Genomic DNA, 27079 nt, shown 5'->3' with positions numbered 1-27079 from the left:
ACGATACTTCTTTCAAATTTTTAGTTCTCCGAATATTGCTTGACAACGAAAAAAAATAAAAAACATCTAACAAAAAAAAAAAAAAGACTTCTTATTTTTCTAAGTTTCATCAAGTTAACTCCGACATCCTTCTATGCGTCGATTCATTTTTTGAAAAAAAAAAAATCTAAATCTAATCTAATCTTTTTTCGAATAAAAATTTTTAAATGTGGGAGTGTTGGTTCGCAGGAATTTTTTCAAATTACTACGACTTTTTCTCCGGCAGAAACAAATTTTCTCCATATAATGTTGTTTTAACGAAAAAATTCTTCCAACAATAAGTTGCGCCAAAAAAGCAATACGAAAAAAAAAATAGTTTTGACTCTTCTATTACAAATTATCGAATTAAAAAAAAAAAAAAATTCGATTTAGAAATGTAAGTTTTTATGTAGGCAATCTATGAGTTGAAAAAATATGGTATTCATCTAAAAAAAATGTGTTGATATTTTTGAATCCAACATTGTCAATTTTTTTTGAATATATTTTCTTTCGTATGTCACCCTCTGAACGCTATCTATTATTAGAGTGAAATCAGACACTCTGTAGATATACAGGAAGAGTGGAAATAAAAGCATTTAGTAAACAGGCGTTTATCGATAGAATCCCGAGCTAAAAAATCTCAGTCTTAAGAATGTCGAAATCTTGAAACAGTCTTCATTTGTCCAACTAGAAAGACTTCGGGAGACTTCCGATAAAAGACTTCAGGCTGACGGAGTCTTTCATTTAAAGACCGTTTGTTTTAAAAAAACTAGAAACTTAGAAAAAATAACGAAGTTCTCCCGCCGGGAATCGAACCCGGGTCTTTTGCTTTCCGGGCAATCGCCTTGACCACTAGCCCACAGGGCTTCCTATTTTTTCTAAGTTTCATCAAGTTAACTCCGACGTCCTTCTATGCGTCAATTCATTTTTAACATGTATTTTATTTGTTAAATGAATGAATAAAAACCAAGGCCGCAAAGTTCGGTCAATTTTCGGGGCGCTTTCATTTTGTGAGTATACCGGTGTAAATAAAACAAATGATATAGTACCAATACGTCAAATGGGTATGTTTGTACGTACGGGTACGGTACTCGTTTGTTTATTTTGAAAATATGGAGGTTGTTGTTGTTAGGTTAAAAATCAGACCGTGCACGGTCTATCAAAATTGTAGATACAAATTTTAAAAATTTAAATAATTAACCATATAAAAATTGCATTGTATACGGTGTACGTCATTGAAAATTAAACCGTGTGCGGTATATGAACTGTATACGGTTTACTGATTATTGCAAATACAAATTTTTCTAGTTTAAATGTTTGACCGCATACGAATCATACCGTGTGCAGTGTACATTCATACCGCACACGGCTTGCTATCCAATGACGTACACCGCACACGGTATGATTCGTATGCGGTCAAATATTTAAACTAGAAAAATTTGTATTTGCAATCATCAGTAAACCGTATACAGTTCATATACCGTACACGGTTTAATTTCCAATGACGTACACCGTATACAATGCAATTTTTATATGGTTAATTATTTAAATTTTTAAAATTTGTATCTACAATTTTGATAGACCGTGCACGGTCTGATTTTTAACCTAACAACAACAACCTCCATATTTTCAAAATAAACAAACGAGTACAGTACCCGCACGTACAAACATACCCATTTGACGTATTGGTACTATATCATTTGTTTTATTTACACCGGTATACTCACAAAATGAAATCGCCCCAAAAATTGACCGAACTTTGCGGCCTTGATAAAAACCAAGAAAAAGAGTAGCTAAGAAAAAGATAAAGCTAAGAAATTGATGCAGCCAAAAAAATTAAATGGTAAGCAACATCAATTCTTTAGCTTCGTCTTTTCGTTAGCTACTGCTTTTCTTTGGTTTTTATTAATTTATTTAACAAATAAAATACATGTAATTTATTTTAAAAAAATTAATAATAACCAAAGACAAGCAGTGGCCACGGAAAAAATAAAGCTAAGGAATTAATGCAGCCAAAGAAATTAAGAAGTAAGTTGCATCAATCCGTTAACTCCATTTTTTCTTAGCTGCTGCTTTTTCTTGGTATTTTAATTTATTGATTTAACAAATGATATTAATATGATTTATTTTGATAAATTAAAATACCAAGAAAAAGCAGTAGCTAAGGATTTAATGTAGTCAAAAAAATTAAATTGTAAGCAACACTAATTTTTTTTTATATATAAAGTAAATATCATTTATATTTGAGTTATATTTTTCAAAAATATAAAGTAAATTGAGGGTCCGGATGCAATAACTCGCCGAGCGCTCGAACTCAAGAAACTGCTATGTTGCTGTGGGTGAAAAATAGGAAAAATTAAAATTGAAAAATAAAAAAAAATACATCGATATAATAAAAAATACATATTTTCTTCAAATAATTTTTTATAATAATTAGTTGAGATAAAAATATAAACGAAATTTTTTCGAAAAAATACTTTTCAATAATATAACTCAAGATAACTCTTTAAAATTAATAAATTAACTTCTTTTCGTTATCATTTCATTGCAACAGTATGATCAAAAATGTATTTATTATTATTGTTTAATTTTTATTATATGATTGTTTAATGTCGATGAAAAATTCAATTTGTCTAACTTTGAATGAAAAAGAGTCGGAGAAATTTAATAATTCGATTGTCAGTGGCAAGAAGTAGTATAGAAATTTTTAGATATTTTTATTAATTATTGACTGAGTTATTAATTTAACAACAAATTGCGCGCATACTGTTTGTATTTATATGGATATACAGGCGCGTGAACATAGGCGTTCGCGAGAGAGGGGGCTGACGATCACGCATATATAGCCGTAACGGTAGCTCGCAATTTGTTGTTAAATTAATAACTCAGTCAATAATTAATAAAAATATCTAAAAATTTCTATAAAACTTCTTGATATACTGCTTAACAATATTGCCACTGACAAGTTACTCAATTATTAAATTTCTCCGACTCTTTTTTCATTCAAAGTTAGACAAATTGAATTTTTCATCGACATTAAACAATCATATAATAAAAATTAAACAATATTAATAAATACATTTTTTGATCATACTGTTGCAATCGGTAGCTTATAATGAAGCTACAGTAAAAAATTCAAGTTAATTTATTAATTTTTAAAGAAGTTATCTTGAGTTATATTATTGAAAAAAAGTATTTTTTTCGAAAAAAAAAATTTCGTTTATATTTTTTATCTCGTTAACTAATTATTATAAAAAAAAATTTATTTGAAGAAAATTATGTATTTTTTAATTATATCGACGACTGTATTTTTATTTTTTTTTATTTTTCAATTTTAATTTTTCCTATTTTTCACCCACAGCAACATAGCGTTTTCTTGACTTCGAGCGCTCGGCGAGTTATTGCATCCGGACCCTCAATTATAAATTTAACTAGAAAGATATAAATTAAATTCATTTTGTATTTAAATACATTTTTCTAAAAAATCTTCCTCAAGTTGATTACGATTAAATCTTTGATCTCCAAATTTTATAGTTGAAATTGCAAAAAATAAATATATATCATTTTTTATTTGAAATATAATGGCGGATATTTGGTTTTTTGTAATAAATTATTTACTAATGATTATAATTACTAATAATAAAAATTATTTGTTATATATGTGCAGCTGAAACGTTTAGACTAATGTTTAGTTAAAAAAATTTTTTTTATTGACTATACTATAGTACTTACAAAAAGTTAGAAAAAAAAAAGTAAATCGAAAAAAAATTTTAGTTATATCTTTTTACGAATTTAAATGACGTAAATTTTCAATTTATTTTGTATCTTGATTATATCTATATCTCTAATTTTTAAACTTAATAGTTGGAATTCCAAAAATAAAATATATAATATTCAATTGAAATATATTGACAAATACTTAGTTATATGAGTGCAGCTAAAAAAATATATTTTCAGATGAATTATAAAAATAAATGTCAAAATGCATGTCTCATAAAAAAAATCGCACAACTTGATATGATTAGGATAACTTCAAATTATTCAGAACAAATAAATATTATTAAAACATAATATAATTAAAAAGTAATATATGCAGCTGAAACGTTTAACTGACTTATGTTTATGAAAAAAAAAAAAATTTTTTCATTGGCTATTTACAAAAAAAAGTAAATTGTAAATAAATTTCAGTTATATACCTGTTGGAATATGTATACAATGTCATTTTTAGATTTTTCAAGGTAAAAAGTATGTGTTTCATAGTTTAGTAAATTTTGAAACAATTTTGATTATGTCTGTTCAAATAGGTATATATTTTGAATTTACTTAAGATTTTTTCCAAATATAAAATAAACTCATTTTGTATTTTCATTGAAGATATATTTTTTTCACTTATAAATGACATCTCCTAATTCATTAGCATTTACAATTGCCTCATGGTAACAGTTACTGGCCGCTGGATAACCTATTATACTATACATAATCTACCATTGCGCCTATTATAGTAATGGAGTCAGGCTAACATCCGTCAGAGGATATGACGCTCTTTTTTTGGTTTTTTCGTTTCACTCCAACTGTCACCCGCGCCTAAAGATGTTTACACATCGAAATCTACGAAGGAACGATCGTAGGTCTCCTGTGTGAAAGTCATATAGGCTAACCACTCAGCCATTTGTTCAATTGATATTGATAGAAATTATTTACCTTATAAACTTTTGACTTCTAATTTTTGTTATTCGAATCAATTTTATATTATAAATATACTTGAATAAATATTTAAAGTAGAATTGAATACTAAATCTATTAAAATTAGAAGAACTTGATTTTTTTTCTTAAAAATGATTTATAAATTTTAAAAATTTATGTAATAAAATGAATTATAGTAATAAAAAATGCGTACGCGAGATTTACTCAAGTAAATTGTTTTTAGATATTAATTAATAGGAAACTTGGCAACTTTATATCGGGTAGTTTGAATTTTTCTAAGTTCCTTAATTTTTGTTATTATAAATTTTCAAGTCTTTAATTTCGAGACCGTAGGCTTTTAAAGTCGTTTTTCTTTGAAATTTATTTTATTTTATTTTAATTTGAGGGTGGACCCGAAAATAAGCCCCACTGTGATTTGAAAAAATTTTAGAAAACCTGAAGGCTTCCGCTTGATTTGGAAGACTACGGCAGCTTCGAAAATTATCGAAAAAAATTGTAATTTTTTGTGGGAGACTTCGGAAGACTCATAGAGCGCGTTTTAAGATTTGGAAGACAGTTTATGTTCAATAAAGCGCGTTTTAGGACTAGAAAGACCTCAGAAGACTGAGATTTTTTTAGCTCGAGATATGTTAACTGAAGTTAGTTTCTCACAAAGTTTCCAGTCAAGATAGAAATTATCTCAAGAATTATCTTTATCAACGACAAATAATAACATTTTTCTTCAGCACTTTGTTTATACAAATGCATCGCGTCAACTTTTTATACTAAGAGTTTATCACTATACTCTTATTTTCATCGACATGTGCATTATTTACAATGAAATAATCCGTGGAAACGCAGCATATGATATATGCAAATTTATATTCAACATCAAACGTCATAATCGCACTGGTTATAATTTAGACTGGTGCTGACTTGAGTGGAAATTTCGGTTCGATTCGGATCCAGTTTACCTGATTACAAATCCGAATCGGATTCGGCCAGCCTGATCCGATTCGGATTGAAAATGTAACGCCAGCTAGGCTCCGGATCGGATCTGGCAAACCGGATCCGGTTACAATAAAGACACCGTGGCTAAATCAGATACCAAATTATGTATCCGAAATTACATTCGAATTAGATCCGATTTTACATCCAAACTGGATCCGATTCTATGCTTAAACTAAATCCGAATTTAATATTTGTACTTAAACTGGATCCGAATTTATATTTAAACCGGATCCGAATTTTGTTTTAAAGAAATTTTGATTTAAAAAAAAAAATATATGCTTTTTTCAATTATTTTTTTTAACAATCATTATTAACAATATTTCTATCTTGACATTCTGAAATTAATTTTTTTTTTGTTTTCTTTTCAAATACTTCTAAGTTGGATCCATTTCGAATCAGGGAAACCGGATTCGGCTTACCTTAGCCAAGCGTGACCGAATCCGGAGGTTAACTTTGAAAAAAAAACAAACTTCAATTAATGTCGAGCATTCCGGATCCAATTTGGATCAGGATAGGGTAAGGAAAACCGGATCCGGTTAGCCTTAGGCAAACCTGACTGAACCTGGAGATAATTTTGAAAAAAAAAAATAAAGTCCAATTAAAGTCCGGCAATCCGAATCCGATCCGGATCAGGAAAGAGTAAGGAAAACCGGATCCGGTTAGCCTTAGTCAAACCTGACTAAACATGGAGATAACTTTGAAAAAAAAAATAAAGTTTGATTAACGTCGGGCAATCCGGATCCGAATCGGATCAGGAAAGAGTAAGGAAAGCCGGATCCGGATTACCTCAGCTATACTGGATCTGATTCGGATCAGGATCTGGCCGAGCTGGATTCAATTTCTACTCCGGGAGTTCGCTCCCAAGTGAGTAAAAAATCTAGCTAAGAAAAAGATGTAGCTAAATAAAAATTTTTGCTGGTAAAATAATGTAGATATTGATTGTTTGGCTATAATCACAACTAAGTGAAAAATCTAGCGGCTATCTTAAAAATTTGGTAGAAAGTGGAGGGGGAATGGTAGGGGAAACGATTAGAGCCAACTCGGATTCTTTAGATTTTTCAAACAGGAGCGAACTCAGATGAACCGGTCTGCCCGAAAAATTTAATCCGCTTATTTCTCGGAAGATGGATCGAACTCGGCAATCACCCATAATTATATATACATTTGTACACGCTACATATGTTTTTTCGTAAAAAAAAATAAAAATTCTCTCCGTGAACGAAACAAAAATAAAAAAAAAAATTGGATTCATTTTTGTCAATTTAAGACGAATTTAAATAACTTTTATTTCCAGTTATTGTATAAGCAGGCAACTCAAGATAAATTTTTCTGAAACAAAAACAAATTTTGCTCCATTCGAATAGTTGGTCACTCAATTTAAATCACTTTTTTGAACTCAACATTTATAACGAATTAATATTAAACTATCAGTGATAGCTATACTGCATATATAAAATTCGGAAGATTGAAAAGACTGTGTGCCAAAAGTTAATGTCTTTAATACTCTGGTGAGTGCGGTGCAATTATTATCCAATGTAATTTTTTTTTTAATAATTCAATTTTTCTACCGTTTCTGGTATATATACGTATAAATTAAAGTTTGTTTTTCTATGCTATCAGATTATTCAACAAATTCATAAATTGTTTATCAAATGTCATGTCATGTCTAGGTTATGTTATATGTAGATGTCATTTGCTGGCATTGGGTACAAATCTTTAAAAATTGTAGAGACTTCTATTGTATATTTTATACATATAAGCAGGGCTACTAGTATGGTAACCGTAATCCTCCATGCAATAATGATGACTATTTAGGACTCATACTGTTACAGAAAAATTTTGGTCTTAAAATGACAATAACTTTGTAAGTCTTAAAAATATCGAAATGTAAAATACAGGAATATCAAGATAAAATTATAATGAAGTGAGAATTAGTCGGTTTAACTTGTTCAGAAGAGTAGTTTTTAGGTCATTGACAATTTAAAAAAAAAAGACAAAATCAAGCTATTCATATTTCTATGAATTATGCCTTCAATAATCATTTCAAAAAAATGAAAATATGAATATCTTAGGTATTGGAAAGATGCTTCTCTCAATTTGAATATGAGGTTTCTACGTTCATAAGTTAATGAGATAGGATGTTTTTTTTTTTCTCGTAGAAAAACTCAATACGTATACACTGAGAGAATTTTTTTGTTAATTCTACGGGGCAACCACTACGAAGTGGGCCAAGTTGACATTTCTGTATTTAACTATTTATTTACACTAACTTTTCTGCATGTGGTTACTACTATTTACGAAAAAATACCATACAAATTCAGGAATTTATAATTACGAGAATATGATGTAAAAAATATCAAATTATCACGGAATTATTTCATTGCGCATTGAATATTTTACGGTGTATTCACGAGTTATTTTATATTCTATGTAGGGTATATAAATTATTTGTGAATGTATCATCAAATATTCCGGTATGACACCGTAGATATAGAACGTTTACCAAGAAATTTATAAATACGGAAAAATACTCTAAAAAAGTTAGCAAAACATTGACGAATTTTTTAGTCACCGATTTATATTTACAGGGGACCCCGTACTTTTACGGCTTCTTTTATTTTTTTATGACAACAAACAAATTTTGAAGGCTTTTAAAAATTAAGAATTTATTTTTACGGGGCACCCCGTACTTATAAAAAACATATAACGTCAACAAAGGTATAATTACAAAATACCCCGTAGTTTTATCTAAAAGAAGAACAAAAAAAAAAATTTATTTACACGACAGTCATAATTGACACGATGCAAATAATTTTAATTAGTAACAAACATGTAATTTTATTTATAAAATAAATAAAAAATGTCCAAAAAAAAGCAGTAGCTAAGGAAAAGATGTAGCTAAGGAATTAATGTGACTAAGGAATTATTTCCTTGAAACATAATTCTTTGGCAACCTCAATTCCTTAGCCACATTAATTGATGTGACTAAGGAATTATTTCCTTGAAACATAATTCTTTGGCAACCTCAATTCCTTAGCTACATCTTTTCCTTAGCTACTGCTTTTTCTTGGACATTTTTTATTTATTTTATAAATAAAATACATGTAAATTTTTTTTTTAAAAATACAAATGTCCAAGGAAAAGCAGTAGCTAAGGAAAAGATGTAGCTAAGGAATTAATGTGACTAAGGAATTAAGGTTGCCAAAAAATTATGTTTCAAGGAAATAATTCTTTAGTCACATTAATTCCTTAGCTACATCTTTTCCTCAGCTACTGCTTTTCCTTGGACATTTGTATTTTTAAAAAAAAAATTTACATGTATTTTATGTATGAAATAAATGAAAAATGTCCAAGGAAAAGCAGTAGCTAAGGAAAAGATGTAGCTAAGAAATTAATGTGACTAAGGAATTATTTCCTTGAAACATAATTTTTTCGCAACCTTAATTCTTAGTCACATTAATTCCTTAGCTACATCTTTTCCTCAGCTACTGCTTTTCTTGGACATTTTTTATTTATTTTATAAATAAAATACATGTAAATTTATTTTTTTAAAATACAAATGTCCAAGAAAAAGCAGTAGCTAAGGAAAAGATGTAGCTAAGGAATTGAGGTTGCCAAAGATTTATGTTTCAATAAATAATAATTTCAAAAATAATTCCTTAGTCACATTAATTCCTTAGCTACATCTTTTCCTTAGCTACTGCTTTTCCTTGGACATTTTTTATTTATTTTATTTAAATTACATACATAATATTTATGGAATAAATATTTTATTTCATATGTGTATCACTTTAATTCTCTTCACATTCATTCTTGTCTCGATTTATTCATTTCAATAATTAACAAATCTTTTTTCTTTTAATTTTCGAAGGTCATTATTAATAAGGACGAAAATGTTTTTCTTCCACAATAACGTGCGATGGCTTAGGGGATAACGCACTAGGTTTTAGATTTTAGGTTCAATAGGTTTAGGTATGGTCGTAGGTTCGAATCCCGGTCGGGACAGTGAAAAACAAAAAAAAAATAAATGTCTATTCATTTATATAATATTTTTTGATATGTAAATTTTATTATTTTTTCAAATATTCTACTTATTTTTACATTAAATCTTCATTTATATATGCTTCGAGCCAATTTAACACAAAAAAATTTGTTAAATTAACAACCGGAGTTTGTAAAAACATTTTACAAATTTTTTGTTGGTAAAATTAACAAACAGAGTTTGTAAAAATATTTTACAAATTTTTTGTTTGTAAAATTAACAAATAAAATTTGTCAAAAGATTTTACAAATTTTTTTTTGTTAAATTAACAAACAAAAATTTGACAAACGACTAAAGTCTACAAATTACAAACGAATTACCAACTTTTTTTTACTGTGTAGGGATCGATAAAAGTTGAATTTATTTGTACTTGACATCATATTATTTTTTTACAGACCACCCCGTAAAAGTAGAAAGTTCTTCCTGAAAAAATAAAAGCGAGCACATTTTTTTAATCGGTGTACCCCGTAAAAATTATTGTGTTTCGTACGTATTTATAAAATCCGAATTTCAATATTCGTGCGTAAACTTATCTTTGTAACCCACGAAAAAAAACAAACTATCTCGTACAAATTACGGTGTTGTCGTCTTGGCCCAGTTTTGAGTGGCTACCCCGTAATTATAAAAAAATTTTAACTTAAAAATAACAAAAAAATTCTCTCAGTGTATGTGACGTGGAGCGATTTGTTAATTTTAGAAAATTTGATGTTATTTTAATTTCAATTCGTTATTAATGTAAGTCAAAAAAAAAAAAAAAATGGCTAAATTGAGTGACCAACTGTTTGAATGATAAAAAATGTGTTTTTGACTTGGAAATTTCTCTCTTGATTCGCCTGTTCATACACTCACTAGAAGTAGAAGTTATCTAAATTCGTCTGAAATTGAGAAAAAAATAAATTTCAAGATGATATATTATTTCTCAAATTGATCATTTTTCTGCTTATTTAAGCAACAAACTCCTGAAAAAAACTCGATATTTTAAAAAATTATTTTTCGAACGACTGCAATTTGTTTTCTTAGTGTGTAGTTAACAATGTATTAAGGCGCATGTCCCCACTGAAGTATAATAAAACTGGAAGGTGAACTCCTATGCTTAGCCAATGCACGGAGTGTCACTAAAGATAACAATATATTGGATGGCTTTCCCTCTCACTCACGCATGCACACATTAAATCTTGTACAGTCAACGTCAAAACAAACTAGTACTACATGGTATGAAAGTTACATTGTATTTCAGTAGTCTCAACCAATTTTAGTTGACGTGACTACTGACAAGGACATCCATTGAGTTTCTCTCTCGGCGACACGAAGTTCGGCTTCTAGTTTTATTATATTTCAGTGCATGCCCCACACGGAAAAAAAATATATAATTTATATATAAAATTACACTGAGAGAAATATTAACTAAGAATTACAAACGTAAAAGAAAAAATTACAAAATAAATAGTAAAAACTGCGTTCCCCCGTCATTTATAAGAATTATTCGTATATTGATAGATAATTTTTACAATAAAATTATGTAAAAAATCTGGCCATTGACTATATACACTACTAAGCCATAAAATTTACACAATTTTATTGTAATTTCTGTTTAAAAAAATGACTAAATTCACGACACTCACAAGTAAATTCTAGCAGACTGAGAATTTACCCACTACCGGTTTTAGAATTTACTAAATTTTATTACAAATTTTATTTAAAAGTTGGACATTTTTTGTGTTAAGTTGGGCAGTTTGTGCTAGATTCACGGAGAATAGCAATCAATTCCCGGCAACATTTTTTCTTTTCTGTTTACACGCTCAAAACTCGAAAACTAATTGTTAAATAGAAAAAAGTTATTCTTGATAAATTGTTTAGAAATAAATAACCAACAATAAACCTCGCTTAACCCCATACCTAGCTTCAACAGATAAGGCTGTAGAAATGCTTGAAATTACATGACAGTTCAATCATTTGTTCAATCGGTCGGCCATCTTTGTGTTATTTCGTCCCACATTTTTACAAAGCTATATAGTAAAAAATATTTAAGTCTATGCTAACTTTTATATGTCTACATGATAATTTTTATTATATATATAAGAATATTTATTAAATTGTGCAGTATTTTTCATTCAAACATATAATAATTTTTATTGTTTTCACAAAACATGTATGTCTTTATTTTAATTAACTCATAACTCATTATCTAAGAGATTAATCAAAAAAAGTAATTCTTTATAAATTGTTTAGAATTGAATTTTCAATAATAAACTTCACTCAACCCCATGTCCATCTGCAATAGATAACGATGTATAGAGGCTTGAAGTAACCCAACAATTTTTTGACATTTTACACATTTTACATAATTTTATTGTAGAATTCCGACTCTCGCGGCCAGTCCCAGAATTAAAACAAAAATTACAAAGTACTATAGTAATTTCTATTCAACCATGATTTTAATTTTTAGTTAAAATTTCTCTCAGTGTATATATAATAATTATATATAACAATTATATATAAGATTGGGCGAAAACGTGTATAAAATTTATATAAAATTTATATATAACGATTATATATAATAGTTTATATAAAATTATATATATTTTTTATATAAATTTTATCACATCCCCTCCCCCTCCCCCCTCGCCCCTTCCCATGAATTGTTTTTATTTAAAAATTTTCTTAAATTTTAATATACAAAAATCAAAAACAAATCTTTCATCAGGATTCAAACCTGGACTCTTCTGGTTGGGAGGCAAGTACTTTACCTCGAAGCCACAAATCATATGATAGATTTCTATAAAAATATACATAAGAATATGACAATTCTAAATTTTTTTACTTTGCTGTTTTAATCACAATTCTATTACTGATTTTTATTCGAGTATATAAAATTTTAATTTTAACATCTCTTCGTTCATATTTTTATGAAAAAAAAGATAAAATAGGTATTAAAACCACAAAGTAAAAAAATTGATAAAAGTCATATTCTTATTCATATTTTTACAAAGATCTATCATAAGATTTGTGGCTTCGAGGTTAAGTACTTGCCTCCCAACCAGAAGGTCCCGGATTCGAATCCTGATGGAAGATTTGTTTTTGATTTTTTTAAATTAAAATTGATGAAAATTCTTGAATAAAAACAATTCATGGGAGGGAGAGGGGGGGGGGATATGATAAAATTTATATAAAAAATATATATAATTAATAAATTATATACACGTTTTCACCCAATCTTATATATAAATGTTATATATAATCATTATATATAATTTTATATATGAATTATGTATTTTTTTTCCGTATGGGTGGAAAGAGTAAAGTGACATTTTTGGAATTTTCGATTTTGGCTAATGCCTGTAAAATTTGTCAACACAAATCTGACGCAAATTTCAAATACCAATATTCCATATATTCAATATAGATATAAGAAATACTATCGAAAAGGTTGAAAAAACGTCAACCAACGATGGATGGTCCACCAGGATTTGTGACAGGCGTAGTAAACAATCCAGCAAAAGCTTGGCAGAAGCCTAAATTACCGAAACTCGTGTCAAGTCTGGCAAAAGCAACTGGTGAAAACTAGTCACAAGCCTGCACTACCAAGACTTGGTACACGATGTGACATTATAAAATCAAATAGTTGTGGAAATTCTTATCATTATTGATAATAATCATAATTATTGTTCAATTCTTTATAAATGCTATGTAGGCTACAAAACATTTTTCTATTAATTTTTCAGAAATCCAAGTAGTAGTAGTATAGTAGAAATATTCTCAAGCTAAATAGGTACTTTTTTTTATTTCTCAAAGGTCTTTCAATTAGCATTATATATTAATGTATTAGCCATTATTAATAAACGTCAATAATAGATTTTTCTGCATCAAATTGTACAATCAGAGGAAGTGAACCTGGGTTTTGAGCTATTTTATTTAATAAATTATTCTAAATTATCTATGATTTGTCATGTATATGTTCACGTCTTTTCGGTTAATTTATCTTTTGCGATTACTAATTGGAATTTTATTTTTATAGTTGGGATAGTACCGAAGCGATCCTCTCATCAAATTCAATAACAAAGCACTTCTGGGCATACAAAAAGGTATAAACACAAATACCCGTCGTTTAAACACATTGTATTTAAAAAATATATAGCATAGACGAGTTTGAACACTGCATTCCATAGAACTAGAATTATCTACACATATTTGAAATTTATATATGGATAAATACGTCATGCCTATTGGATCTTTATGCGTGTGTACATATTTGTGAGAGCAAACGACGTAAACTGTTTTTGATAAAGTTGATGTAAAAGTAAGCGTTGATTGATTAGCAACTGTTCAACTGAATATCACTGGAAAACGGATACCATGACTCACCAGAATATCATCATCGAATTTGGCGAGATACGTTTCGACGATCTTAATTCAAAAACTTACAGTTTCATGATCCGCTGTATATTGAATAAATGCTTTAGAAATTTAGAAATAATATAAATGTTGAATGTTAATACCGTTAATCTCAATACGTTTGTCACGAATTTTTCGAACTTGTTCAATTTCAATAGCATGTTCGATGTAATAAAAAATCGAAGCTCCAAGGAGAAGATAGGCCAAAAAAAGCATGAGAAGAGCCATCCACTGTTTTTTAGACATATTTCGAACTCTGCAGTTGTAATCTTTTTTTTTTTTTTAAATTATAAATTATAGTTCAAGATGTAGTTATTAATAAAATATTTCAATAAAAAGGAAATGGAACTAAAGAAAAAAAGACATTCCGGAGCACGAGTTGATTCCTCTTGAAATGATCACGTTATCTAACTGTTTGTTATGAGTTGGTAATTTTTAACAGTTTTATCGATCAGCTTGGATCGTCGCGCTCAACTGGAGGCCGTTAATCGTGGATTGTCATGATCGTTGTGTATCTCCTTTTTGACCGACACTCGGTCTCCCCACTCACATTTTTGACTGTTTTATTTTATTCTTATCGCTTACGGACTTATATCTATCTTGTAAAAATGATTGAATAGCTATCAACGCCTCAATAATATGTAAAAAAGACGGATATAAAAGTAGTCCATCAAAAGCATGAGTAAAAATATTTTTGTGGACACCGTTATTTTCAAGGGTCCATTATTTAATTATTAGACAAATTTACTTGTGAACATTGAACTTTGAGAAAGTATGATTGAAAAAATCAATATATATTTCAAAACAGATATATGCTAAAAATCTCAATATTTTTAAAAGTAGAAAATCTAAAATTCCAGTTTATATGAAAAAAATGATATTAGCTTTTGAATTTTTTTTTTTCGCGAAAAATTTAGTCATCGGTATATATTTTCTTGAATTTAGATGAATAGAATACTGATCATGTTTTATCTCAGAAATTCATCTTAAAATATATTTACTGGATTCATCAATTCACGCATAATGTGAATGTAGGTGCCAGAGATTTATTCTCATTCTCAAACATTGCATAGAATTACATCAGTGGCAGCAATAAAATCCGTGACATTCAAACAGTTTGTATTGTATATTGAATTGTCTATTATGTATGACCTCTACAAGAGGAAATATAAGCATCATAAGTACTATGCTTTAGGTTTTTTTAATAGCTTTTTGACTAGTACTATAAGCTAGTAATGTATTATTGTTCATAATATGTATACACTATTGAAAAACTTTATTTGTATTGATCATGTGACGGTCAAATATGTCATGCATGCATATATCAAGTCTTTATCTTCACAGTGTGACAAAAACATATAGAAAACAATAAATTTTTCATGTTCCATCAGTTCATATGTCGAACTTGTTTCTGCGTTCTTGATTTATTTTGTCCTATAATTGTTAATTTTCGTTAAAATATAAGATGAGGAAAAAGAAATCTGTTAATCACGTGAATCACCTCTGAAGTCAGTCAAGGTCGTGATGAGTTGACACCTCAGTTCTATTTACCTTGAGTCTATTAAACACATATATTGTTTGATCAGATCATTCGTAACAATCTGATAAGTATTGCAAGCCATCCACGTTAACTTTAGTTTTTGACAATATTCAAGAATATTGAAGGTTCAGAGTGGTCAACACTACGGCTACAATATATAAGTTTTGAATGTCTCAAACAACATATAATCGGAAATTTTCATTTCTATATATGCGTTCCTCGATTTTTATACTCTAAGAAACTTGAAAAATTTCGCGTATCTATCTGTAATAAACTCATTGAATTCAGCTGATTATTTCTAAGATGTAGCCAATATCTAACGTTAAATGTCATGGAGCGAAAAAAAAGTAACTAGTGCATATTAAAGTAATATTTTTTTTTTAGCTACTCTACGTTTTGAAAAAATTATGTCAAAGCAGAGTATTCTTATTACAGAAATTATTGAACAAAAACTGATATGCAGTATTTCAATTATTGTAATTTTTTTATAAATTACTTTTTAAAAAAAAACTAATATAAAAAATTACTATTTGACAATAGTTGTTGAAAAAGCACGACAATTGGGTGGCAAAATTTAATATTGCCAGTTCACTAAAGTTAATGAAATTCACTGTTCGTATTGCAACAGCTCCTAAAAAAAAATAAAGCTTATAGCTTCTGAACTAACGAGCTTAGATGAAAATAGATGATGGTAAAATTCTTAATACTAACAATATGAAAAGTAATGATAAATCATAGATGCAAACTTTTGTCAGGATAATTTTTTTGACGAGCACTCTTCGATTAACGTTAATGTTTTTCTTATTATAGTTGATGGCTAGCCTTCGAAAAATTTTGATATGGATTTCTGTGGTAGCGTTGGCTGTGGCAAATTTCATAAAGAAGTTCTTAGATATAATTTGAATTTTTTGTTGGAAAGTTATCAAGCAAGTTATCAAGTTAAAATTTTGTACATACTGTCTTTTTCTTTTAAATTCTTTGGCATAATTATTTTCTTATGTTGATCGGTTGAATTTTACAATGACACACACACACACACACACACACACACACACAGTCTTATATCCTATGTATAAAAGCAGCTGCTCGACACTTTGTCGTTAAGCACCTCGTGATCCCGGCAATGAATTTGTGAGTAGCCTCCTTAAGGTTCCTCAAGGCACAAAAAATGAATTGGTGCCTCTAACGCCACATATTCTTGAAAAGCGAAATATTGTAAGTGAGTCTATAGCTATGCTGGTTTCGTACCACAAATAAATTTAATATGTAGTTTATAACAGCAGGCAGGTGGTCGCGGATTAATTTAATTCCTGGTTTAGTACTAGCAGCAGGAAGGAAGGTGGTCACTGAAATTATGATGCCACTATCTTGAATTTTCATCACGGCTACCTTTTTATTTTTTTGTCGACGCCAACTTATAATTTGTGATTTGATCACGCCCTATTTTTTTACAAATAAATCTTATCAATTTTTTTTTTGCAAAAAACATTTTTTCTAAATAAGATTTGAACTTAAGACTCCGGCGTGGAATTCCAGCAGGCTACCTACACGGAAAAAATTTTATAGTTTTTATTACTATGTTTTATGATTAAATTTACTATACTTATAGTAAAGTTGGACAACGGCAAAAGTATAATTAGATTTACTAGAAAGTATAGTTAAGGTTACTATACTGGTATGGTAATTAAAACTATACCGGTATAGTAAAACAAAAAGAAAATTTTATACAGATTTACTATACTGGTATAGTAAATTTAACTGTACTTATAGTATCTTTTACCATACAGTATAGTAAATTTATGCTTTTTTTAAAAAAAAATTAATTAAAAAATAAAAAAATATTTTAACAAAGTAAAACATTATAGTTTATTGAAAAAAAAAAATTTATATTCAATATAAGTTAAATAATAATGAAGATAAAATTCAATAAATATTAATATTCAGAAAAACGATGTTGATAATATATGGGATTTGATAAATTTTTAAATCAAATATAAAAAATATATATTTTTTATTTACTTTTTAAAATAAAAAATATTCATTAAAAAACTATACATTTTATACAAGTATAACTACAGCTTAGGTATAAAATTTTTCTGATTGTTTAAGGTTATTACGTACGTAATAACTGCATTACCTGACAAAATCTCATTTAATTTCATCTCATTCAATATCAATTGATTTTTTTGACTACAATACAAATTTTATTTTCAATTTTTAATATGATATACAATGTATACCAAATAAAAACATGGTCCTTTTTCCGATGGAATAATTTAAATGAAATCATTACGAGGAAAATACTTATATATTATTTTGTTTACGAAATTCAAAAGCACGTTGTTCAGTTTCAAATTTGTCCAGTGGTGAATAAACCAATTGTCATGAATATTGTTAATAAATTCAGAAGTTATTGCCTCCAGCACGGAAATGATTTATTTTATTTTTTTGTAATTGAGTAATTCAGATATACGTCAAAAAATATATAAATTTTAAATTTTTTTTTCCATAGAGAATCAGTTTTTGATATTTCATTAGTTAACTGATTTCAAATATTAGTAGCTTCCAGTGTTAATAATTTTTTCACTTCAATAATAATTTCAGTAATTTTGACTCGTGGTAATTCATAAAGATTATATAATTTAGAAACGAATAAGGTTGCTTGTTTATCTAAATCTAAATAGAAAATTTTCTAATGATTAAGCACATCTTTCATCAGAGCTATCCTCTTCTTATTTATCAGTATCTATATTGATGAATTTTTTATTGAAACAGATTTTATATATGGCTATTTATATTTTCAATATGTTGATCAGTGTCATGATCACTCAGTCGATGTTTTTCAAAACTACGATGTGACCAATATATTTTATTGCAATTTAATTCAGCCCACTTAAACAATTTCTCTTATTTACAAAGGGTTTTTATATGAAATAATATTGTTGAATTTTTGAGACATGGAATTCTAAATTCACTTGTAATTTTTTACGTAATCAAATAATAAATTGAGCTAAATTATAAATAAAACTAAGAAAATTGAAGAAAAAAAAAAAAAAACTACAAATTCGAGTAATTATTCGTTATAGTTTTTTTTTATTTTTTATTATAAATAAATTTCAATTTTATTAAATATTTTTGAATGTCTTGCCTTAAATTTATTTTTTGTATTCTTTAAGCAACTTATTCAAATGATTTATTTAGTAAAAATTTTCTTTTTTATTAAATAAATTTATTTATATAAATAAAGAACTGTACCAGTATAATAATGATTACAATACAGTACAATAATATTTACCATACAGTATGGTAATATTTACGATACAGTATAGTAATAGTAACTGTACTTTTTAACATTTTTTCATGTATATACTATACCAGTATAGTAATACTTACTATACTGGTATAGTAACCAAAATTGTATTTATAGTTTTTATTACTATACGGTATAGTAAATTCAACCATACTTTTGTCGCTGTCCGAATTTACTATAAGTATAGTAATAAAAACTATAAATTTTTTTCCGTGTACTTGACCACAGGACGTTTCGCTCATGCTTATTTGTTTTTGTAAAACTGTTATTTAAACAATAATATATTACTCCGAAAAAATATATATTGCCTTCAATAGCTTAGTTGGTAGAAGTGATGGACTGTAATATGTGAATATGCACTCTCCTTGTGATCGATAAAAAAGAGCATGGTTTAATTCTCTATTTTTTACACAAATTTTTATTTATATGTAAAAGACGCAAACAAATAAAAATCACGATTGATACGGGGAAGACAAAATATATTTTTGGAAAGTTTTATCCCCCCAAACATTTTAGCTCATGACTAAATTTTTTTAATCGTTTTGCTTCAAGCATGACTCTGAAAATATCAAACTCATCTCAATTCTTAAAAAGCGAGCGATCTTACTTAGTATAAGTATTTTAAGTCAGTGGTCCGGAACGTCACCATTTTGAATTAATTGAATATCTTTCTAATTGATGGCTTTAAAAAAACTAAAAATACTTTCAGTGTGTATATCGATGCCTCTCTTTCCAATGACATTATTGTCGATTTTTTTCATAGAATAATAGAAAAGTTATAAAAGTCAGTAAAAGCCAAGTATTAAATCTAACTGAAAAATAAATTTTCGAGCTGAAATGTCTAATTTCTAATACGTTGCGCTTAACCCGCGCCCATCCCTTTTCCTGAATTTTTTTTTCATGCATATATATGTGTATGTATGCAGCCGCACGTGTTGGTTATTCTACCATTGATGGTATAGCAGAATTCGTTTTTTTTTCTCTTTCTTCAAAGCATATATATACACGTTTTAATTTTGTATTTAAAAAAATTAGTATTCGATTGTTATTTATTATCTATCACGGTGTTACGCGGTTAATCCAAAGTAGACGAATTACAATTATTAAAAATATAAATTATTATTAGTTTAAATAGAATAAGTGCAAAAGAAACAAAACATATATACACGATTTATGTCCCTAAACTAATTTCAAACATAATCAGAATAAAAAAGTTTTCAACTGAAGGTTTAGCTTATATAGAAAAAAAACCTTCCTATATCAGGCGTGATAAATCAGATAAAAATACAATACATTAGTTGATGGCCGAACGAAGTAATTCTGGAGATGAAACCGATGATGATAATAATGAATTCTGAAGATAATTACAATTGAAATTATAGTCTGATTTACCAATATATCATTGTGCCTGGATCTAAAATCTTTTAACTTGACTAAACCCAGCGAATTGAATTTTTTAATAAATTCGTGAATTTATCTGCAATTGTTAAAATATTTATGTTCAGCCGTTACGATTTAAGCAGTATACTGAGAAAAAAGTTTCCCTAGATCCAAAAAGAGTTCACTTGATTTAAGTATTTTCACTTAATTCTAAAAACCGTTCTTGAATTAAGGGAAAAATCATTCGAGAGTAACGAATGTAAACTTGAATGAGAAAGACATTAAAAAAGAGTGAATTTCACTTGGATTTAATGATAAAAATTTAAAATGAAAAAAAAAATTTCATGTACGAAGTATTAGTGAACTTGGCTACCAACCTACTTCATTTAAAAAAACTACAAATCTTTTCAGGAAAAAACATGTAGAAAAGGAAAAAAACTTAATTTGACCGGAAAACAAACATTATAAATAACAAAAATGAAATACTTCGAATGGTAATAAAAATACGGAAATGAAGAGCATAAGAACTCGACATGGAGCTTATTCCACTTGAATCAAGTGGAATATCTTTGGTGATCGACTAATATTCACTAGTTCCGTGAAAAAAAAAAAAAAAAATAAACTGAAATATTTTTACTTTTAATTTGAATGTGTATAAACTATTGAACAATTTTTCGATAAAAAAAATATATATTTAAATATTTATTGAATGCATTTGAATGAATAAATACAACTATTCCATAATATAAAATTTATTCGCAATGAAAAGGTAAAGCATTCGGAAGCAATGACAAATTACTAAAATCAAGTGTAAAAAAAATCGAAGCAAAGCCTGGTTCCCTTGGATTTAGTGAAAAATATTAAATAGTTGAATAATTTTTACTGACCACGTGAAGGAAACAAAAAAATCTAGACAGAAAGATATCAACTTTTTATTTAAATAATTCTAAATTTATCAAGGTTTTTTTCAAACAAAAAAAAAATCCATACGAATATTTATTTTTTCCGTTTAAATAAATAAATCCGATATTTCCATGTGTGATGATTTTACTTCGATAAAAATTACATCAACTTTGGTGCAGAACGATACGATTAATATTAAGCGTCAAAAAACTCGTTGTGATCTCTTATTCCCTTGAATCTAGTGTGAAATATTTAACAGTTGAATAATTTTTACTGACCACGTGAAGGAAACAAAAAAATCTAGACAGAAAGATATCAACTTTTTATTTCAATGATTATAAATTTATCAAGGTTCTTTTCAAATAAAAAATTAACAGTATAAATATTTATTTATTACATTTAAATTAAAAAATCCGATATTTTTATGTGGGATGATTTTACTTCGATAAAAAAAACATCAACTTTGGTGCAGAACGATACGATTAATATTGAGCGTCAAAAAACTCGTTGTGATCTCTTATTCCCTTGAATCTAGTGTAAAATATTTAATAGTTGAATAATTTTTACTGACCGCGTGAAGGAAACAAAAAAATCTAGACAGAAAGATATCAATTTTTTATTTCAATAATTCTGAATCTATCAAGGTTTTTTTCAAACAAAAAAAAATCCATACGAATATTTATTTTTTCCGTTTAAATAAATAAATCCGATATTTCCATGTGGGATGATTTTACTTCGATAAAAAAAAATCAACTTTGGTGCAGAACGATACGATTAATATTGAGCGTCATAAAAACCATCGTGATCTCTTATTCCCTTGAATCTAGTGTGAAATATTCTATAGTTGAATAATTTTTACTGACTGCGTAAAGGCAACAAAAAAATGTAGATGAAAATATTTATATTTTTTTTATTTCAATAATTATAAATTTATCAAGGTTCTTTTCAAATAAAAAATTAACAGTATAAATATTTATTTGTTACATTCGAATGAATAAATCCGATAATTTCACGTAAGATAAACTTATTTCGATAAAAAAAAATTATTAACTCTCCCAGGTAGAAATTCAGTTTCGACTCGACATTGATCGAGGCTCATTTCCGGAAGCGAGCATTCAATGTCGGAATGTTACGCTACTCGACGTCGGAACGAGACTGAATCGAGGCTCAAAAACAAAAAAGATGAAAACAAACTGAAAAATGTTATTATTTAATTGTTTTTCATAGTTCTATTGTTAGTTATAGAAAAACGAATAATTATTATTTATTGAACAACATAATTAATGAATTTAAAGGTATTTTTCTATTCAGTCTCGGCGTAACCGGTTTTCAGCCTCGATTCGACGTCGAAACGAAATTGAAACGAGGCTAAAAAAAAAGTTATAAAAAAACTTAAAAATACTATTATTGAATTGTTTTCTATAGCTTCATTGTAAATTATAGAAAAACGAATAATTATTATTTATAAAACAACATAATTAATAAATTTTAAGGTATTTTTCTATTCAGTCACGGCGTAAACGGTTTTTAGCCTCGATTCGACGTCGAAACAAGATTAAAACGAGGCTAAAGGTGGAGCCACGAACATGCGCTAATTCATACTGCGCGTCTTATATTTCTCAATTTTTTAACTCATTTATAAATTCGATTTCAATTGTTAATGAATTATAATACCAAGAAAAAGGGGTACTTAAAAGAATAAAGTTGCTTATCTTATAATTTATTTGCTACATGAATGTAGCTAAAAAAAAATGTCCAAGAAAAAGCAGTCGCTAAGGAAAAAATGTAGCTAAGAAAAAGATGTAGCTAAGAAATTAATGTAGCCAGAAAAATTATGCGGCAACATTGATTTTTACAAATGAATAAATAAAATAAATAAAACTGTCCAAGGAACAGCAGTAGCTAAGGAAAAGATGTAGCTAAGGAATTAATGTGACTAAGGAATTATTTCCTTAAAACATAATTTTTTGGCAACCTCAATTCCTTAGCTACATCTTTTCCTTAGCTACTGCTTTTCTTTGGACATTTCTATTTTTAAAAAAGGAATTTCCATATATTTTATTTATAAAATAAATAAAAAATGTCCAAGGAAAAGATGTAGCTAAGGAATTGAGGTTGCCAAAGAATTATGTTTCAAGGAAATAATTCCTTCGTCACATTAATTCCTTAGCTACATCTTTTCCTTAGCTACTGCTTTTTCTTGGACATTTTTTATTTATTTTATAAATAAAATACCTGTAAATTTATTTTTTTAAAATACAAATGTCCAAGAAAAAGCAGTAGCTAAGGAAAAGCAGTAGCTAAGGAATTAAGGTTGCCAAAGAATAATATTTTAAGCAACATTAATTCCTTAAAACATAATTCTTCGGCGACCTCAATTCCTTAGCTACATCTTTTCCTTAGCTACTGCTTTTCCTTAGCTACTGCTTTTCCTTGGACAGCTTCATTTATTTTATTTATTCATTTATAAAAATAAATGTTGCCTTATAATTATTCATTTTTCTATATTTTACAATAAAACTATATAAAACAATTAAATAATAACATTTGTAATTTTTTTTTTAAGTCTCGTTTTAGTCTCGTTTCGACGTCGAATAACGTAACATTACGACATCGAATAGAGCTCGTTCCCGGCGTCGATCCGAGCGTAAAGACTCGATCCCCAAGTCTCATTTCTACCTGGGCTAGCGCAGTAACATACGACTAACATTGAGCGTCAAAAAACTCGTCGTGATCTTGTATTCCCTTGAATCAAGTGCAAATTATTTATCGATCAAATAATCATCACTGGAAGCGTACAAAAATCAAAATATATATACAAAAATATCATTTAGAAAAAATTTTATATTCTTTATTGGAAAATATTTTCAACCAGGAATATTGCAATTTGTATTTCAGACAAAAAATAACCATTGATTATACAAGCTTTATCTAGTTAAACAAAAAAAAAGTGAATTGGTATAATTTTATTAGTGCTCAAACTTATTTACAATGTATGGACTACATATTCTTGTCTATCAGTGAGCTTTATTATTTTACGAGGTTTATATACAGATAATGTTTCTTGATAGATTGATCCCCATGTATTTGTCCTATTGATTACTGAACCTTGGATATGTTCTGAAATCCTTATGATGTTTAGTTTTTTGTAAAAAAATATTATTTTGGAATTTTTATTATTAATTCCAATTTCATCAATTTCCGCTATATCCTCTTCTTCAATATCTTTCAAGTCAATACATAAACCTTTTTCATATTTAGTACCATGTACACTAACCCATTTGGTTAAAAATATTTCATTGGCGTCTTCAGGTGATATAAATTGTTTTAAAATATTGAATTTCTCCGATTGAGTCAAATTTTCGTGGATTGTTGGACCCCATGTTAATCTATCAGAAAAATGTGTTTGAGCTTGGAATTCTTGTAACAGTTGAATCGAATATTTACGTGTTATTGTTAGTGGAGGATTTATACGGTTTTTAGTCGATGATGTTATATCCTTTAATGTTTGGTGTTTGCTTTCAAATATTCCTGTATCGTAAAATATTAAAGGTCCCATTTTTTCTATTAAATCTGGAGTGTGGAGAATATTGTGAAATTTATATTTTAAATCTCCAAACAGATTTTTGTAAAGAGCATGATGGTTTTTAAATAAGCTTTTTAGTTCTAAAATTTTTTGTTTATCAAATGAAGAACTCCGGAGGCAGGCCATTAATTTCCTTAGTTTTATGTACAACTTCCATTCCGGATTTTTTTCCGGTACTAAAAATCCAACATAAAAACCAAAAAACTCAACGAGTGTTTTCATCTCGAAACCAGTTATTATAAGGTATCCCTTCTTTATATGTTTTTCATTAATATGAGGGACGATGTTTGTTCCTTTGGATGTTCTACATTGAAGCATTTTAATTCTATCATTCAAGTCAGCTATATCGAAATAGTGATACTCATAAACTGGTTTATTTATTATTTTTCCCATCACTTATCTCGCTATACCTATATCAACATCATGGAATATATCAGTCGACATATTTTCTAGGACATCATAATGTTCTAATTTATGGAAAATACATATTTCTTTGATTCCTTGATCTTTTTGATTGACGATACAGTTTTTTTTATTCCGTAATAACCTATGATTTACAACTTCTTGAGTGTTTCTTTGCTTAGTCGTTGCTTTACAAAAACGACAACAAAAATTTGCCCTAAAAGACGCCACAAAACCAAGTATAGTGTTTTGAGCCAAGTTGTCTCCAAGAAAATTATGTAAAACAAAATATATACGTTGTTGTTTGTTATCGATGGTGATTTCAATACCTTCTTTTTCTAGATATTGTAGTTCAGATAGTATAGCAGAAAACAATCTGTAATTTCCATAATTTTGATGACTTTTGGAATCATGGATTTGACCAACAAAGATATTGCTCAAAACACTTTTGTATTTTTTGGGCACGCACAATAGAGAAAAATAAACTCCGCCTATTTTATGTACACCTTTGGAACTTGACAAGGGGTTATTGATCTCAAAATCATCACAATAGAGTGCTATTGGAAATACCGTTTTGTCACCAAATCGAATTTTGGTGTTTTTTCAACTTGTTCCTTGCATTGGAGAATTTATTTTATCACATTGTTCACATTTTTCCATATGTAGTATAATTTCTTGGAAGACGTTAGGAATCGACAAAAATTCTTTCAAGATCGTTCGCATTGGGTAAACTTGGATGGTTATTTTACGACCGCCAAGAACTCGTTTACCATTTTGTCTTCTTGCACCAAACGTTGAATGAATTGTTTTTGCTATTGGTTTTATAAGATTTTTTTTTTCAAATTCTTTGTGTACTCGATAGTTAGTGGAAAACTGTGAAAATTTTGAGTCAATAACTTTTGAAAGAATTTTAATTTTTGAAAGAGAAAATGGATCAACTTGTTTGAAGGCTTCATTAAATATTACAGTCATCAGTGATGTTATTTTTGTGCTAATATCAACTGCAAGAGATCCAGGAATTTTACTATGACTAGATAGAAATCCAACTAACTTCTCTATCTCTGCTTCGATTATTCCAAACCCTTTATCATCATCAAAAGATTCAGTTAATCCACTTTGAAACTGCTTTATTTTTTTGGTATTTTGTGTAGACGATAATTCGAGCGGGCTGGTAATTACATCAATTTGTCGTTTTTTTTCATTATTGGTACAATTAGTTTGTCGAATACTAGATTTGTGAGATAAATCATCAATCGTTTCTTTGTGTTGATGAGCCAAATGATCAAAAAGGGTTGAATAACTTTTATAGATTTTAAGACAAATAAAACATTCCCAATTATCTGTTACTATCGTCAAATGTGATTCTTCCATGTGATTATTGAACGAGTCTAAAGTCAATACAGAAATACATTTGTCAACTGGGCAATCCATTGTAAATGTAATAGTAATATTTTATGAAAATATAAATTAATTATACGAGGATTGTGACTATCTGGAAAAGAAATGATAGTATATTATTTGATGATGAACGATTATTAAAAAATAATATCTCAGATCAGAGAAAAGGTACATACCTTAGTTGGCGTTCAATCATTTAAGACATCTCCTCAGCAAGTAGTTAATAGATAATATTTTCAGAATAACAATGTCTCTTAATGACTTATATACTCTTTGACATTAAGCTTTATATATGCAGTAATATTTGAGGTTATGGAAAGTGCCGCAAGCAAAATTCTTAATTACCTTGGAGTATATATATTGTAGGTTGATAATAAATTTTATATATATGTGAAAAAAATATTCATTGCATAA

At 28.1% G+C, this 27079-nt stretch overlaps 1 protein-coding gene across 1 annotated transcript in view; it reads right to left on the bottom strand.

Annotated features, from left to right (window-relative positions):
* LOC122859545 (open rectifier potassium channel protein 1-like) overlaps positions 1 to 14643 on the bottom strand; it is a 101163-nt gene extending 86520 nt beyond the window's left edge. Inside the window, exon 1 of the mRNA XM_044163206.1 lies at positions 14251 to 14643. Coding sequence (XP_044019141.1) covers positions 14251 to 14392 — 142 coding nt within the window. The 5' untranslated portion in view covers positions 14393 to 14643. The remainder of the gene's footprint in view (positions 1 to 14250) is intronic.
* Positions 14644 to 27079: the final 12436 nt, after the last annotated feature.

Source organism: Aphidius gifuensis, linkage group LG6 (genome assembly GCF_014905175.1).
Source record: "Aphidius gifuensis isolate YNYX2018 linkage group LG6, ASM1490517v1, whole genome shotgun sequence".
Taxonomy (NCBI): domain Eukaryota; kingdom Metazoa; phylum Arthropoda; class Insecta; order Hymenoptera; family Braconidae; genus Aphidius; species Aphidius gifuensis.
The sequence above is the reverse complement of the archived record's forward strand: the minus strand, read 5'-3'. Positions and strand labels throughout refer to the sequence as shown.